Consider the following 12,716-nt stretch of genomic DNA (forward strand, 5'->3'; position numbering starts at 1 on the left):
AACTGAAAGCATCAATAAAACTTGAATCTGAGTCAGGTTTCCAAGAACAGAACACTTCTAGTTTCTTGTTAAGCCTGGAAGCGAACAAATCTACACTAGGAACTCTCCATAAACAACATATATTCTTAAACACTGTTTCATTTTATTCCCATTCTAGATGATCATTGAAATGCCGAGAAGGCTCATCAGCAATGTTATGTTCCCCGGAATTGTGACAACAAGTCATCCACACATCAGGGTCTAAACACCATTGCTAAATATTTTGGCTAATTCGGTTACAACTTTGAGACTTGACTCCTCCAAAATTATTTACATAACTAACAGCTGCTTTGGCATCAGTCAAAATCTTTACCCATTTCCTTGAAACTACCGACTCAAAGGCTTGCAATGCAAAAAGAATGGCCAAAAGTTCAAGGGCATTTATGTGGTAAAGGCGCTCTGTCTGGATAAATCTGCCACCAATCTTAATTTCATACATTACAGCACCCCAACCGTCATTGCTATTATCAGCACTTATACACATTTTGGGATTTCCCCGTCTAATATTTCGAATCTGTTGATGAATGTTCTCTATCCACCACTTAAGTTCTGATCTCATTGAAGTTATGATCTGCATGTTTGAGTCATAGTTGCCATGATTTTTATGCAACGCAACACATTTTGATCTTTCTAATTCTCTGTAATGTAATTTGCCAAGTTCTACTGCAGAATAAGAAGATACGATAATCCAATAATCATTGCCACTTCTCTTATTGTAGCTATGTTACTGTGATACAGCTTTTCACATTCATATTTAATGTTATACTTCCTTTCTACCGGAAGATTAACAACCGTGTGTTTTAATCAATAACATTCCCAAGAAAAATTATTGTTAGTACAGGAATCAATACACTTTTTTCATAAGTATTCATGAACCCCAAATTTGTCATCAGCTCGATAGTAGCACTGACAGAGATTTTACAATCAGAATAACCTTCTGCACCCAGCAAACTGACATTAATGAACCTAGAGATCACATGATCATCTTGATGCAATTTTGCATGGACTGATTTCATCAATTTACTGTAAATTCTAGGCCCCGTCCCAACCCCGAAAGGCATAGTCAATTGTTGATATATTTGTCCTCTCCATAGGAAACGAAAATATATATGTTGTTCGTCAGCAAGAGGAATGGTGTACTATGCTTTTCGAATATCTACTGACCCAAAGTACATGTCTTTTGAAACTAAATTTAACGCAATTTTAAAATGACCCATCTTGAAATGGTATATGTTCATTCAGATTTTTTAGATTTAGAATCATTCTAAATTATCCATTCTTTTTCGGCCGTTAAAATATAGGCGAACGATATTGCTGAGGGTGATATCTAACAGGAATAATCATTTTCTCATCAAGCAGTTTCTGTATCAATAACATTAGATTTAGACTGATTAAATTCTCGTTGAGAAAAAGACGTTTGTACAGGTGATTTGTCATTCAAAAATTAAAAATGACAATGCTTAACAATATCTAGGATGTTTTCATCTTTAGTGATTTGTTTCCATTGAGAGTAAAAATATTTAAATTGACCCCCTTCAAAATTATCGTTAGAAATCAAAGGAAATTGTAAAATTGAAGTTACTTGTTCTACTGTCTGTACGCTCCTCTGGGTTGGCGACGGAAGTTTTTTGTCTCGCCACTAGACGCTGCAGAAAGCCTCTGGAGCGAAAACCACGTCCCCGGAAAATTCGACCACGAAATGGAGTACGGCCTATACCAAAACCTCTCGCACTGTTGTGCTGGATCCTATATCCCATTCTAGCACAATCTTCCAGCTCCTTTGCCGTTTTAGAAACAACATCGCCGAACAATTCGGAAGTGAATAGAACACTAGGATTGCATAAATGACTGCATTCACTTTTCATTTCCGGATTAATAACCTTTCTTCTTATCATACACATTCTTCTATTACAATGTCTGAAAAAAGACAAAAATAATTGCACTGATCAACCACCAAACTGATGTCTATTCCTTTCTCCTTGGCCTCGTTTTCTACTTGCGCCAGTTGTGTTTACAGCTTTAGCTATCAGGATGGAGCCTTTAATCAAAGAATTGTGTGCATGTTGCATTCTTTTAGCCGCACATTTCACATTTTTAGAGCACAAATCCCATATGTTTCTGTTGCATTTGACAATTACCAGAGCCTGACAGTTATCTGGTCTTGCATTGGTCTCATATTTCACCAGCAAATCATACTGTGTCTCGTCCATTCCTTTACGAAACAAATCGTTCACATTACCGCTAAAGTGTCATCAATGACGACATCTGTAATTTCTTTGCCTTTGAAACGTTTAGCCATTCCAGCAAAACGACTGGAACTTTCATCATTTTTATGCTGATTTGACCCTGATTGAAATGCATCTTCATTGTCCTTTAAACTAACAATCTCACCTTCTTCTGCATTAGCAAAAACCTGAAAGTAACCATAGTCATTGGCATACTCGTCTTGATACGCCGTGTATTCTTCAACCACTTTGACACGAGAAATGAGACTGTCATACTCCTTTTGCTTAGCTTGTATGTCTTGAAGATATTGCAAAATCAACGAGTCGGTACTATCCGAACTCGCCGCGGGTGTGGTTGAGCTTTGCTGTCCTTTTTAGCGGGCATTTTCCTTTTCGAAGAGTTTAATTTAGTATTGCCTTTCATGGCCTCGTTGTTATTTTCTTCCGCCATTTCCATTAACACCAATCGACCAAATTCACAATTTGCGTCAAAGTACGCAAAATACAAAATACAAGAGGCAATAGATATGCATTCTCGATCTAAATATTCTCGATGGCCACAAAGGACACCTCGGAAAATGTATAACACACTTAAAAACGTTAAAAAACTGACAACGCAAAACACAACGCTTGTAACATCCGCCATTAAACATGTGCTACTGACTACCTACATCCGGGCTACTATTTCAGCGACGAATAAAATATCGTTGTCGGAATAATATAAGAACTGCAGAGACATATCGTGTCCTCTTGGACAAGTTCTCGAGAAGGTCGGTGTTATAATGTTGCCAAAGAGTGGGTCGCCAGTCAATTCAGAGACCAATTCTATATTAACCATACCATTTAAAAAAGTTCTAAGAAATGCATTTAAGCACGAGTGAATTTATGACAAACGCTTCGACTGAGAGCCTATCCGGATGGAAGATAGCATAAACTGTTATATCAATACTAACTTTTTTTATAAGCAACGCAATTTATTGATGTGCTATCAATGATAAATCGGTTAAATTAAAAAGGAGCTTCCTTCACAAAGGGTGGAGCCGGAAGATTGGTTCCCAGTCCATATACTGCGCACTTCTTGAAGTCACAAGGACTTTCCTCCCATGCGTAACGGACTCCCGCCACGATGTGGTTGTTTCCATGGCATCCGGAAGTGTCAAGTGTAACGGTGGTAGGGCCATGTTCAGATATAGGAGCAGCTATCCATCCGGTCGCTTGGCACACTTGGCTTTCAGTGGGTCCACAGCAAACCTGATAATCAATGTGGTAAATGTAAAGCGAATTTAACGTTGAGTGTGATAATTGTCAATAAAAAAAAACATCTCAAAAATACCCTTTTTTAGAAATAATCTGATTCATTGGGCTATGTATGTATACAGGAAAAGTGGTATTATTGGATAACATATACGATATTTATATCAGTTGCGATATGCAATTGAACAATTAAACAGTGCTGCAATTAAGACGACGATGTTATGTAAGGATACTATTCACTTGAAATATTCTACATTTAGCGTGGTAACTAAATGCAATACTGCTATAGTTGTGTCTAAATTTTTATTTTAAAATAATTTGAAAAAAAATCCTACTTAACAATCTCAAACTGCTTTATTTAATGTATGGTCTTATTGTAAATGCGAACCACGAATGCCAATGTCTTAAAGTTGCGATACCTCAAAGCCGTTTATTGTTCGTACGGCAATGTCGCTGTTTCCGTTGTCATATTCGATGGTCATTCTCTGGCCAGTGTGAGAGAAGCGGGTGGGAAAAGGTCCCTGATAGTCGATGTTCTTTTGACCGTAGGCAACACCTAGAGCACCAAGGGCCAGGCGGGCAGCAATGTCCTCCTTGTAGCGGGGATGTATTCTTGGTACAGTAAGACATGTTTATAATAATTATTAGTGTTTTAACTTCATGACATTTTTGATTGTGAGTTTGATAATATGACCATAGGATATGTGTATTACCGAGCATATTAAATGTAAACTGAATTCTATATACTATTATTGGACTGTGTGTATGTACCATTTCCGGTTTTCACAATAACAAATAAATTCAAATAGTTTAATTTCTAAGAGCTACGTAATTCATTTAGTAGGGCACTGACATGTTTGTGTATTGTCTTGAAATTCTGTGTCCTAATTATCCATATTTACACAGTAACACATTTTACATAATAAACACATACGAGCCTTGCGGTGAGTCGAAGTCAGGGAGATCCATAGCAACGGCCATAAAAACGTTTGTAAGGGTTGGGTTTGGCACGTAACCATATTTCGCCGTTTGTGCCCAGCGAATATCCGGGAAACCAGCATTAATAGTTTTGTTGCGAAACGGCGCGAGCTAAAATGAGTAAAAATGTATCAATGTATTCAAATAAAATATTTTGAGTTAATAGACATGACTAAAAATCGACTTTATCGATTACAAAAGATTGTTTGTTATATGGAAATATGTTTTGTGTAATGTATCACATCATATAAAGTGAACACATGTTATTTCGACCTGAACAAAGCCAAAAGGGAACGTGCTGCTAGTCTGATTTTTAGACGCCTGGTGGAATTTCGCCCGCCAGTCGCTTATCATCGCCTTGAACTGGCATGCGTACAAATGTGGTATTACAGCGTTGGCTTCACCTGTAAACGTGTTCACATCGGTTTTGTCGAATGTGTATTATGTGAAGAACAATGGTGAATATGTTATGCATAGCCAAAACATGCATCATAACGTTGTGTCAGTTTAAACGATTAAAATACATATGTAGTCGATATTTCTATAGCAGTGCTTAAAAATAACTAACCTTGGTACCAAATAGCACCGAAAATCGTCATCGGCAATATCGGCGCAATCATACCGTTGTACAACACGCTCGGAAGATTTTGATCGATAGCTCTGAAGGTAAAGTTTAAATAAAGCATAGAAATAAAACACACAATTTAATTTAAGAATTTACGGCATCGAGAGCTGCCTTAGAAATTGGCTTTGGTGTGTTGGCATTTCAATACCTTTAAGATGGGCTGAAGTTTGATTAAGGCGCCGATTGATTGATAAGAACTTTAAAAGTTTATTTGTTCTCTCTTACATCCATTACAGAACATGTATTTCATTAATAATAAATTGAATGCCACCATCATTGTTGCTTTCCTCAATTATGTTTGTCGCAGCGCATATGTCAGTTTGACATGTCTAAATTACACGATAGGTTCTCTTTTTAAAGCGAGTTTATATATTAATCTTAAATTTTCTTCAAACAGTTAAATTTCTATTGAATAAGCAACTAGAGTCACAGTTCGGACGTAGTAATACGAGGAAATAAACGTCAGTGCATTTATATTCAACTGAATATATGTTCAGGTATTTAGCAAAAAACTTCTTGATGTACATAAGACACGTGTACTGTTGAGTAACCATCTTAATTTTTTTCAATTTCGTTCAAACGGCACATCACACAATTGTGGTTTGGTGACAAATATTAGTAAACGTGTCGGTATAGTAGTGTGGCATAAAACTTAGTGGAGAAAACAATATTTTTTGTTGAGGGTTCCACATGAAGATAAATTTTAATAAACACTCGACAGTTAATCACGGGCGCCACCTATTTTTTTAGATGCATTAACCCATTTATGCCTAGCGTCCTGAAAAAAGGACATTGCAAACAGCGTAGACCCAGATGAGACGCCGCGGCGTCTCATCTGGGTCTGCGTTGTTTGCTTAAATGAATTTCTATATGAAATATTCTAAATATAGAAATAAATATACTTGACACCCCTAATTTTGGAAATAAATTGATCCAATTTAGAAGGATGGGAGAGTCCACTGACATAAATGGGTTAATTCATGAGCCAATGAAACATCAGAGGCAGCGCTCGGGCCCGGCTGTTATAAAATTTAACGGACAATTTTACAGGATGATACGGTTGAACATGTTTTGTTTTTAACATATATCGCATTATTTTTAAAAAAATCGGCTAATGTAAGCGAAAATAAAGTCATCCAAAAATGTACAAAACATACAAGCACAGCCCATTTGGAAACGTGAGGAGCTTTATAAGTTGTGGCATGGTAGAATTCGTAAAATTAAATCGATGTATTTTGCCTTTGTGACGAGCCAATTCTCAGCCAGGAACAAAGAAAGAGTTATGACGTGATGACAAGCGAAGACACAATGACGTGAACAAAATCCAGGGGCAGTACTGTAAAGTAAAAATAAAAATATTAATGGGGTGGTACTGCAAAATTGAAGTACTAATAAAACAAGTTTAGGTGATTAAATATTAAGAATCAAATGTATAAAAATGGTAATTCCATTAAAGCGACATTATTGGAATCAAACAGTATATAGGTGTTTTGACAACTGACGACAGAAATGATTTGATGTAAGATGTGAGTCTAAATGTAGTTTTCATGCAGATTTGTGCAAACGACACAAAGACACAATTATGCTCAAATGTAAAAAACTGCCCTTAATATCATTAATGATTCCAAATTTTAAGAGAAGAAAGATATAGTGAATCAAAAACCATCAAGCACGTGTTTTTAAGTACAGCAGCATCATATCCTTTTGATAAAAACGAGTTAATTAAATTGAAAAGTTTAATATGAACATTTTCTTTAACATATTTTTATTTGCGGACACGCTTCAAAACATCTCTTTAACATGATGGATGCGAAATTCCATTATGTTAATGCCATTTTAAAGAAACATTATATTTTGAAATTAAATCACCATACCTTGAGTGAAATATAGCGATTTTACTTCTAAGGTTATGATACAAAAAGCCTTGTTTTAGCAATTTCTTTGTTAATATAAGATTACGATCATTAAATTTTTTAATACATGAACTAGCTCTGACATAACGTACCAACTGCGAAATGTAAATACCATAGGAAGGACCTTTAGGGATGTTGCCATCTAGGAACGGAAAATTCACAATTTCAAAGTTAAAGTCGTCCCGTTTGTCGTATAAACTAGTTTTAATCATATTATTATTAACAGTTTGATGTAAGTCTAAATACGTCTGTATTGGATTGAGACGATCTATTTTAGTTTGTTTGGGTAATTTTGTGAATACATTGTTCAAATAATGGATTATCTAAATTAAGTAAGTCATCAATATACCTACTAGTAAGGTTAAAACATTGAATCAAATTTACTTGTTTAGTTTTAGATAATTCTAACATAAATTCGCTTTCATAACAATATAAAAGCTATAAAGTGGCGCACAATTAGTACCCATAGGAACGCCAATAATTTGTTTAAATATTTAACCATCAAATTCAACAAACAATTTATCCAGAAGAAAAGTAAGTGCTGCACAAAAGTCAAGACCAGTCCAAATGATGTAATTATCTTATATCTGATTAGTAAATAAGCTGTTTTAGTGTTTGAAGCTAAATATGAACACTTGTCTCTAGCAAATGTTTTTCAATCCAAGAAACCAGTTTGGATTTTATTAAAGCGTGAGGAAGCGTTGTTTATAGTGTAGAAAAATCATAAGTGCTTACGTGTTAAACCTCATATTCTTTCTTTTTAATTTTATCAATAACTTCTTAGGAGTTTATTATTGACCAAAGTAGGTTAATATTACTATTTTCATAAACTTTATTACAATACTTAGCTATATGATATCTAATAGCAGTCAATGCAGATGTAAGATACACGGATAATTGCTTCGTGGTACAAGACACTGAATTAGCGATAAAACAACTTTTATATGGCGTTTTATGTAATTTAGGTACCCAGTAAAGTATTGGCAATTTCGTGTCAGTAATATTGACTCTTACATTTAATGTTTTGCATTCAGCAATATGGTCGGCAATCATTTCATTACAATTAGGTTGCTTATTGTAATCACAATATGATGTAGTTTGTGAAAGTTCTTGTGTAATAGTTTGAACATAAAACACTCGTCATATCATTCAAGCCATTATAATAGATAAATTTGCATTTTTCGAAAAGGAATGGAGGAAATACCAAGGAGATGGCGCTAAGAATAGGGGGTGGTACAAATGCACATTTATAGCTATTTTAAAGTGACATTTTAAATATTATGTTTGCAGGACTAACAATTATATTTGTAATTGGACTTCTTCAGCACATTTGAGTCGCTAAGTTTTCAACTAACAAATGTAGTTTTCTAATAATGTCTTGATGGATTTAAACGTTCGTCCTCGTGAGATAAGAGAATTTTACGTGTATTTTACACACAAAAAATAACGGGAAAAGACCGAGCTATCTTAACTTTTTGCAGTTGATAGTTTGAAAAACAACATAAAAGACCCTTATTTAGATTCGTTGACCTTGGCCTTTAAGTAAATTAAGAATCTGGATTAAGGGACACAAATCATGGTTTCAAGGATAAATATTATTTTATATTTATTTCGTGAATTATCATATTGTATACAAAAAAGTTGTCGCGAACTTTTTGAATGATGCTGAAAATTTAGTTATTGGTTTTATTATATATATCGTACAATATGTGTCATTCATGTTGGTGAAAAATAAAGTTAATATAACAGTGTCAATCAAATGTACGTCGTGTGATGATATCACTGAGATACGACTGTTAATTGTCACATACTGCATTGGCGCCACCTCCTGTCATTAGCGCCATCTCCTAAGCATTGGCTCAATCTCTTTTGGAAACAAGCCAAATTATCTATAACATCGGCAAGAGACCAATATTTGTGTACATTCACAATTTAATATATGTTCTATTCAATCGTTTGATGTCGTTAGCTATTACATTAGGTGGACATTTGCTCGTCACACAGGAAAAACTCATCGAACTGCTTTTTTAAAACTCCCTATTTTGTCACGTTTTTAAATGGATTCATAATGTATGCTTCTGTACAGTTTTCGATTAATTAATATTCGCTGAATCGCACTACATGGTCGATTTTAAAAACAATGCATTATATGCTGACAACACAACAACATATAAACCCTAATCATCCTGTACAATTATCCATTAAGTTTCTAAACATCCGGGCCTAAGCGCCACCTTGGAGGTTGCATTGGCTCAGTTATTGATGTATCAACAAAACGAGGTGGCGCTGGTTATTAACGGCCGTGTCTTGCATATTTGTAAATAATTAATTTTATAGTAGTGAAAGCACAGTGTAAACCGCGTTCATGCAAACCACGTCAAATCGTTTAGAGCCCCGCAAACAGATGGAACAAAGCAAACACACCCATACTATGGTTTCAATTACAAATCAATAATGTGCATGTTTCCCTAAAACAGTTGGGCCACGCTCTGTGAAAATGGGGATTAATGAATGTGCGTCTCGGATTAGACTGTGAATCCGCAGGGACGACGCTTTCCGCTTTTATGGTATTTTCGTTTTCAGAAAGTCTCTTCTTCCAAAAATACAGGTCAGGCGGAAAGTGTTGTCCCTGATTATCCTGTGCGAAATGCACAGGCTAATCTGGGACAATACTCTACGCACACGACCCATTTCGTGAACGTTGGTTTAATAAAGACATGCAGGTATATCATGTGTTTTGTGTTATAGATGAAACCCCCAATAAGAGTACGTTATAATTTAATTTATATCTTTGTTACATATATTAATTCATATAATGTTTCTAAATGTGTTTTGTACGTACAAGATTTCCAAGTAATTAATTGATTAGTTGTGTACCGTTTCTTTTTTTGCTGCGGGCAGGCGGCGAGCGCTTCGGGCGAAGACCACGCCTCGATGGGGGTGCCACCCCAGTTGGTCTCAACCATCCCTAAGGGTTGGGTAACATGTTGGGACAGCTCAATGGCGAATATAAGGCATACAGCTGAGAATTTATCCGTTTGCCAATCTAAATTAAACAATAAACATTGTATGTTTTATATATTAAAAAGTGTATGACTCTTTCTTAGAGTGCGAATGTATGATTATTTTAAAATCCGTGACACACTTAGTAGTGGTAAAAAAGATCCCCTTCATATCTGCATTTTACTAAACTCGTTCTTGCATAAACATATAATAAAAACATGTTTAAACATGGATGCATTTAAATTCAAATATGCAATTACAATGTACCTAATAATGTTAAATTAAATACACTATAAGAAGTCCTACCCCGATTCGGAGCCTGCCATGTAAACACAATCGCAGGTTCATTTGTCGACCTGTTCAATGCGTTATGATCTAGACGGACAATCCGAAGATTGTTTCTCTGCATGGCTGTCGTCACTAACGCCGAGTAGTTTCGTATCTTAAACATTATATTTACGTCAAAAGTATGTAACTTTGAAATACTAAGATATTCCCAATGTGCAGATACACGAGAATTTTAATAATTTCTTATTTGAAAGAACGTAAACGTGGCGCTTAATAGTTGAAGAATGCCCATACCGTATTCATATGGTACTCCATATTGCTTTGCCCTGAGCAAATCCAAACATCGCCAAACAATACATCACGCAGCGAAACCGTGGTTCCATTGGAGGTCACAGAGATATTGTGTGGGCCTCCTGCAACTGTCGCCGGAAGTAATACTTCCCAGACGCCAGCGTCATTGGCGGCGGGAGTGGCCACAGTCTGGCCATCAATTACCACTATAACGGATTGACCTACTGCTCCCCCAGTTCCCCATATTTGTGCTTGGGCAGGAGCCTTCTGAAGAACCATGTGATGGGTGTAGTAGTTGGCGAATTTCACCACAGCGTCTGTTAATTCATGTATATTTAGAAATAAATATATTTACAAGTGATGTTGCCATGATCCGGGGGATTATTCTCAAATCAGCCAACGGAATGAATGGAGTGTAATCATTCGGGTATGCTGGTGTTATGTTAAGATCATTTACTGTTAAAAGATAGGTTAAACAGCTACGCCAAACAAAGTTAGAAATCAAACCATTTCGGTAAAGTTATCAGATAAAATAATCTGCAAGTAAATAACGGAAGTTACAAATGATTCATACCATCTCTCATATACTATGATAATTTCTGCAATTCTTTCACTAACTGTTATCAATTCGGACAAACAGTAATATGCCGTAAACTTTATTTCGAGTTGATTGTTAAATAAATATAATATGTTTAAGAAAAATGATAAACTTCATCATGCAACCATTCAAATATTGACTGCATGTACTGTTACCTTGAATCGTGTGTTACATATACACTTACCATTGTAGTGAAACGCTGAAATATGTAAAATCAAGCAGAAATACAAACGTAAACCGCCCATCTTTAAGAACTGATTGTCAAGTGAAAATCCGAAAATAAGTGTCACATTTCACGATAAGAATGTTCCATTTAAAGATAAGCTGATAAAATAAAATTGGAATATATATTTTTTTTAAGTTTAAACATGAGAAAGGAGAAGAAAGCAATTAGAGATGCTACATCGACGATTTAAATTAGGTACGTTTTCATGATATGCGGTTTAACGCTGTACACAAACAAACACACACATATTTAACCCCTCGCTTGTGGTTTTTCATTTATTATAAGTCAAGGAATCCACGCTTGTGACGGTAACTCTCAGTAAAACTTACAATCGAAGCATGACTAGACAATTCGCATTTAAGGGACCTTTTACGTTTTGGTAAAATTTACAAAATTAAAAAAAAATGTTTTAGATTCGCAAATGTTCGTTGTAGTTATAGTTTGTGAGGACACAGTTATACTGAACATTTACCATGCTTTAAATTATCCATGAAAGTCATCTTTTGGCGATTAAAACATTTCAAAATTATAAAGCAGTGCAACGTGAAACGATTGAATAATTTCGAGACTTCTGTTGTTGTTGTTATATTTTATGACACAACGAGGTTTGTTTATATACAGTTTAAAACACATGCCTTATTGTATAAGAACGGATGTCTGATTGGCCTAAGCGTTAGACTGTTACTCCGGAGATCAGTGGTTCGAGCCCAGAAGAGGATTAGTTTTTTCATTCTTTAATTGTATTCTTGTTGTTTTTTTAATGGAGCTTTTTTATCCAATATTTACATTTATCAATATAACGCATTTAATGACAACCTTCAATACATGCCAAAATGTGTGAAAAGGTCCCTTTAATAACACTAAATTTAAAAATGTGTGTGTAAATATCTTCATATATATTTGGTGGTATAGTAAATACTGCACTCCTTCCAATGTGTAAATATTACCTACATTAGAAAACATGACAACGCTCTTTTATTTTAATATTTACCATTCTTATAATTATTTTTATGTTATATTTAAACGAACGCAATTCCTTTCATTACAAGAAGAATCCTTGCGTACATACGTGAGATTATTTGCGCAACAATATCGGCATTGTTTCAAAAGAACTCTATACCACTTGACTTCGTTTTTCACAACATTTAAGTTGTGTTATTTTGTGTCTGTTTTTTATCATCCGGCATCGATAATTTGCACTTTACATTCAAACGACATCTCCATTATTTCTGTGCAAATTTGTTATCAATCATCACACGTCTATCACGTTGTTTTA

The 12,716-nt window shown here is 35.1% G+C and overlaps 1 protein-coding gene across 1 annotated transcript; it reads right to left on the minus strand.

Moving 5' to 3' along the window:
* Positions 1-3,213: 3,213 nt before the first annotated feature.
* Positions 3,214-11,514, minus strand: LOC127873572 (sialate O-acetylesterase-like). Its single transcript, XM_052417443.1, has 9 exons — positions 11,399-11,514; positions 10,620-10,933; positions 10,344-10,479; positions 9,912-10,080; positions 5,065-5,156; positions 4,770-4,900; positions 4,453-4,607; positions 3,938-4,130; positions 3,214-3,515 (listed from the first exon to the last, which is right to left on the minus strand). Exons 1-9 carry the CDS (start codon positions 11,457-11,459, stop codon positions 3,273-3,275), a joined length of 1,494 nt encoding a protein of 497 aa, XP_052273403.1. The 5' UTR covers positions 11,460-11,514; the 3' UTR covers positions 3,214-3,272.
* Positions 11,515-12,716: the final 1,202 nt, after the last annotated feature.

The sequence above is a fragment of the Dreissena polymorpha genome, chromosome 3 (assembly GCF_020536995.1).
Source record: "Dreissena polymorpha isolate Duluth1 chromosome 3, UMN_Dpol_1.0, whole genome shotgun sequence".
NCBI classification, from domain to species: Eukaryota; Metazoa; Mollusca; class Bivalvia; order Myida; family Dreissenidae; genus Dreissena; species Dreissena polymorpha.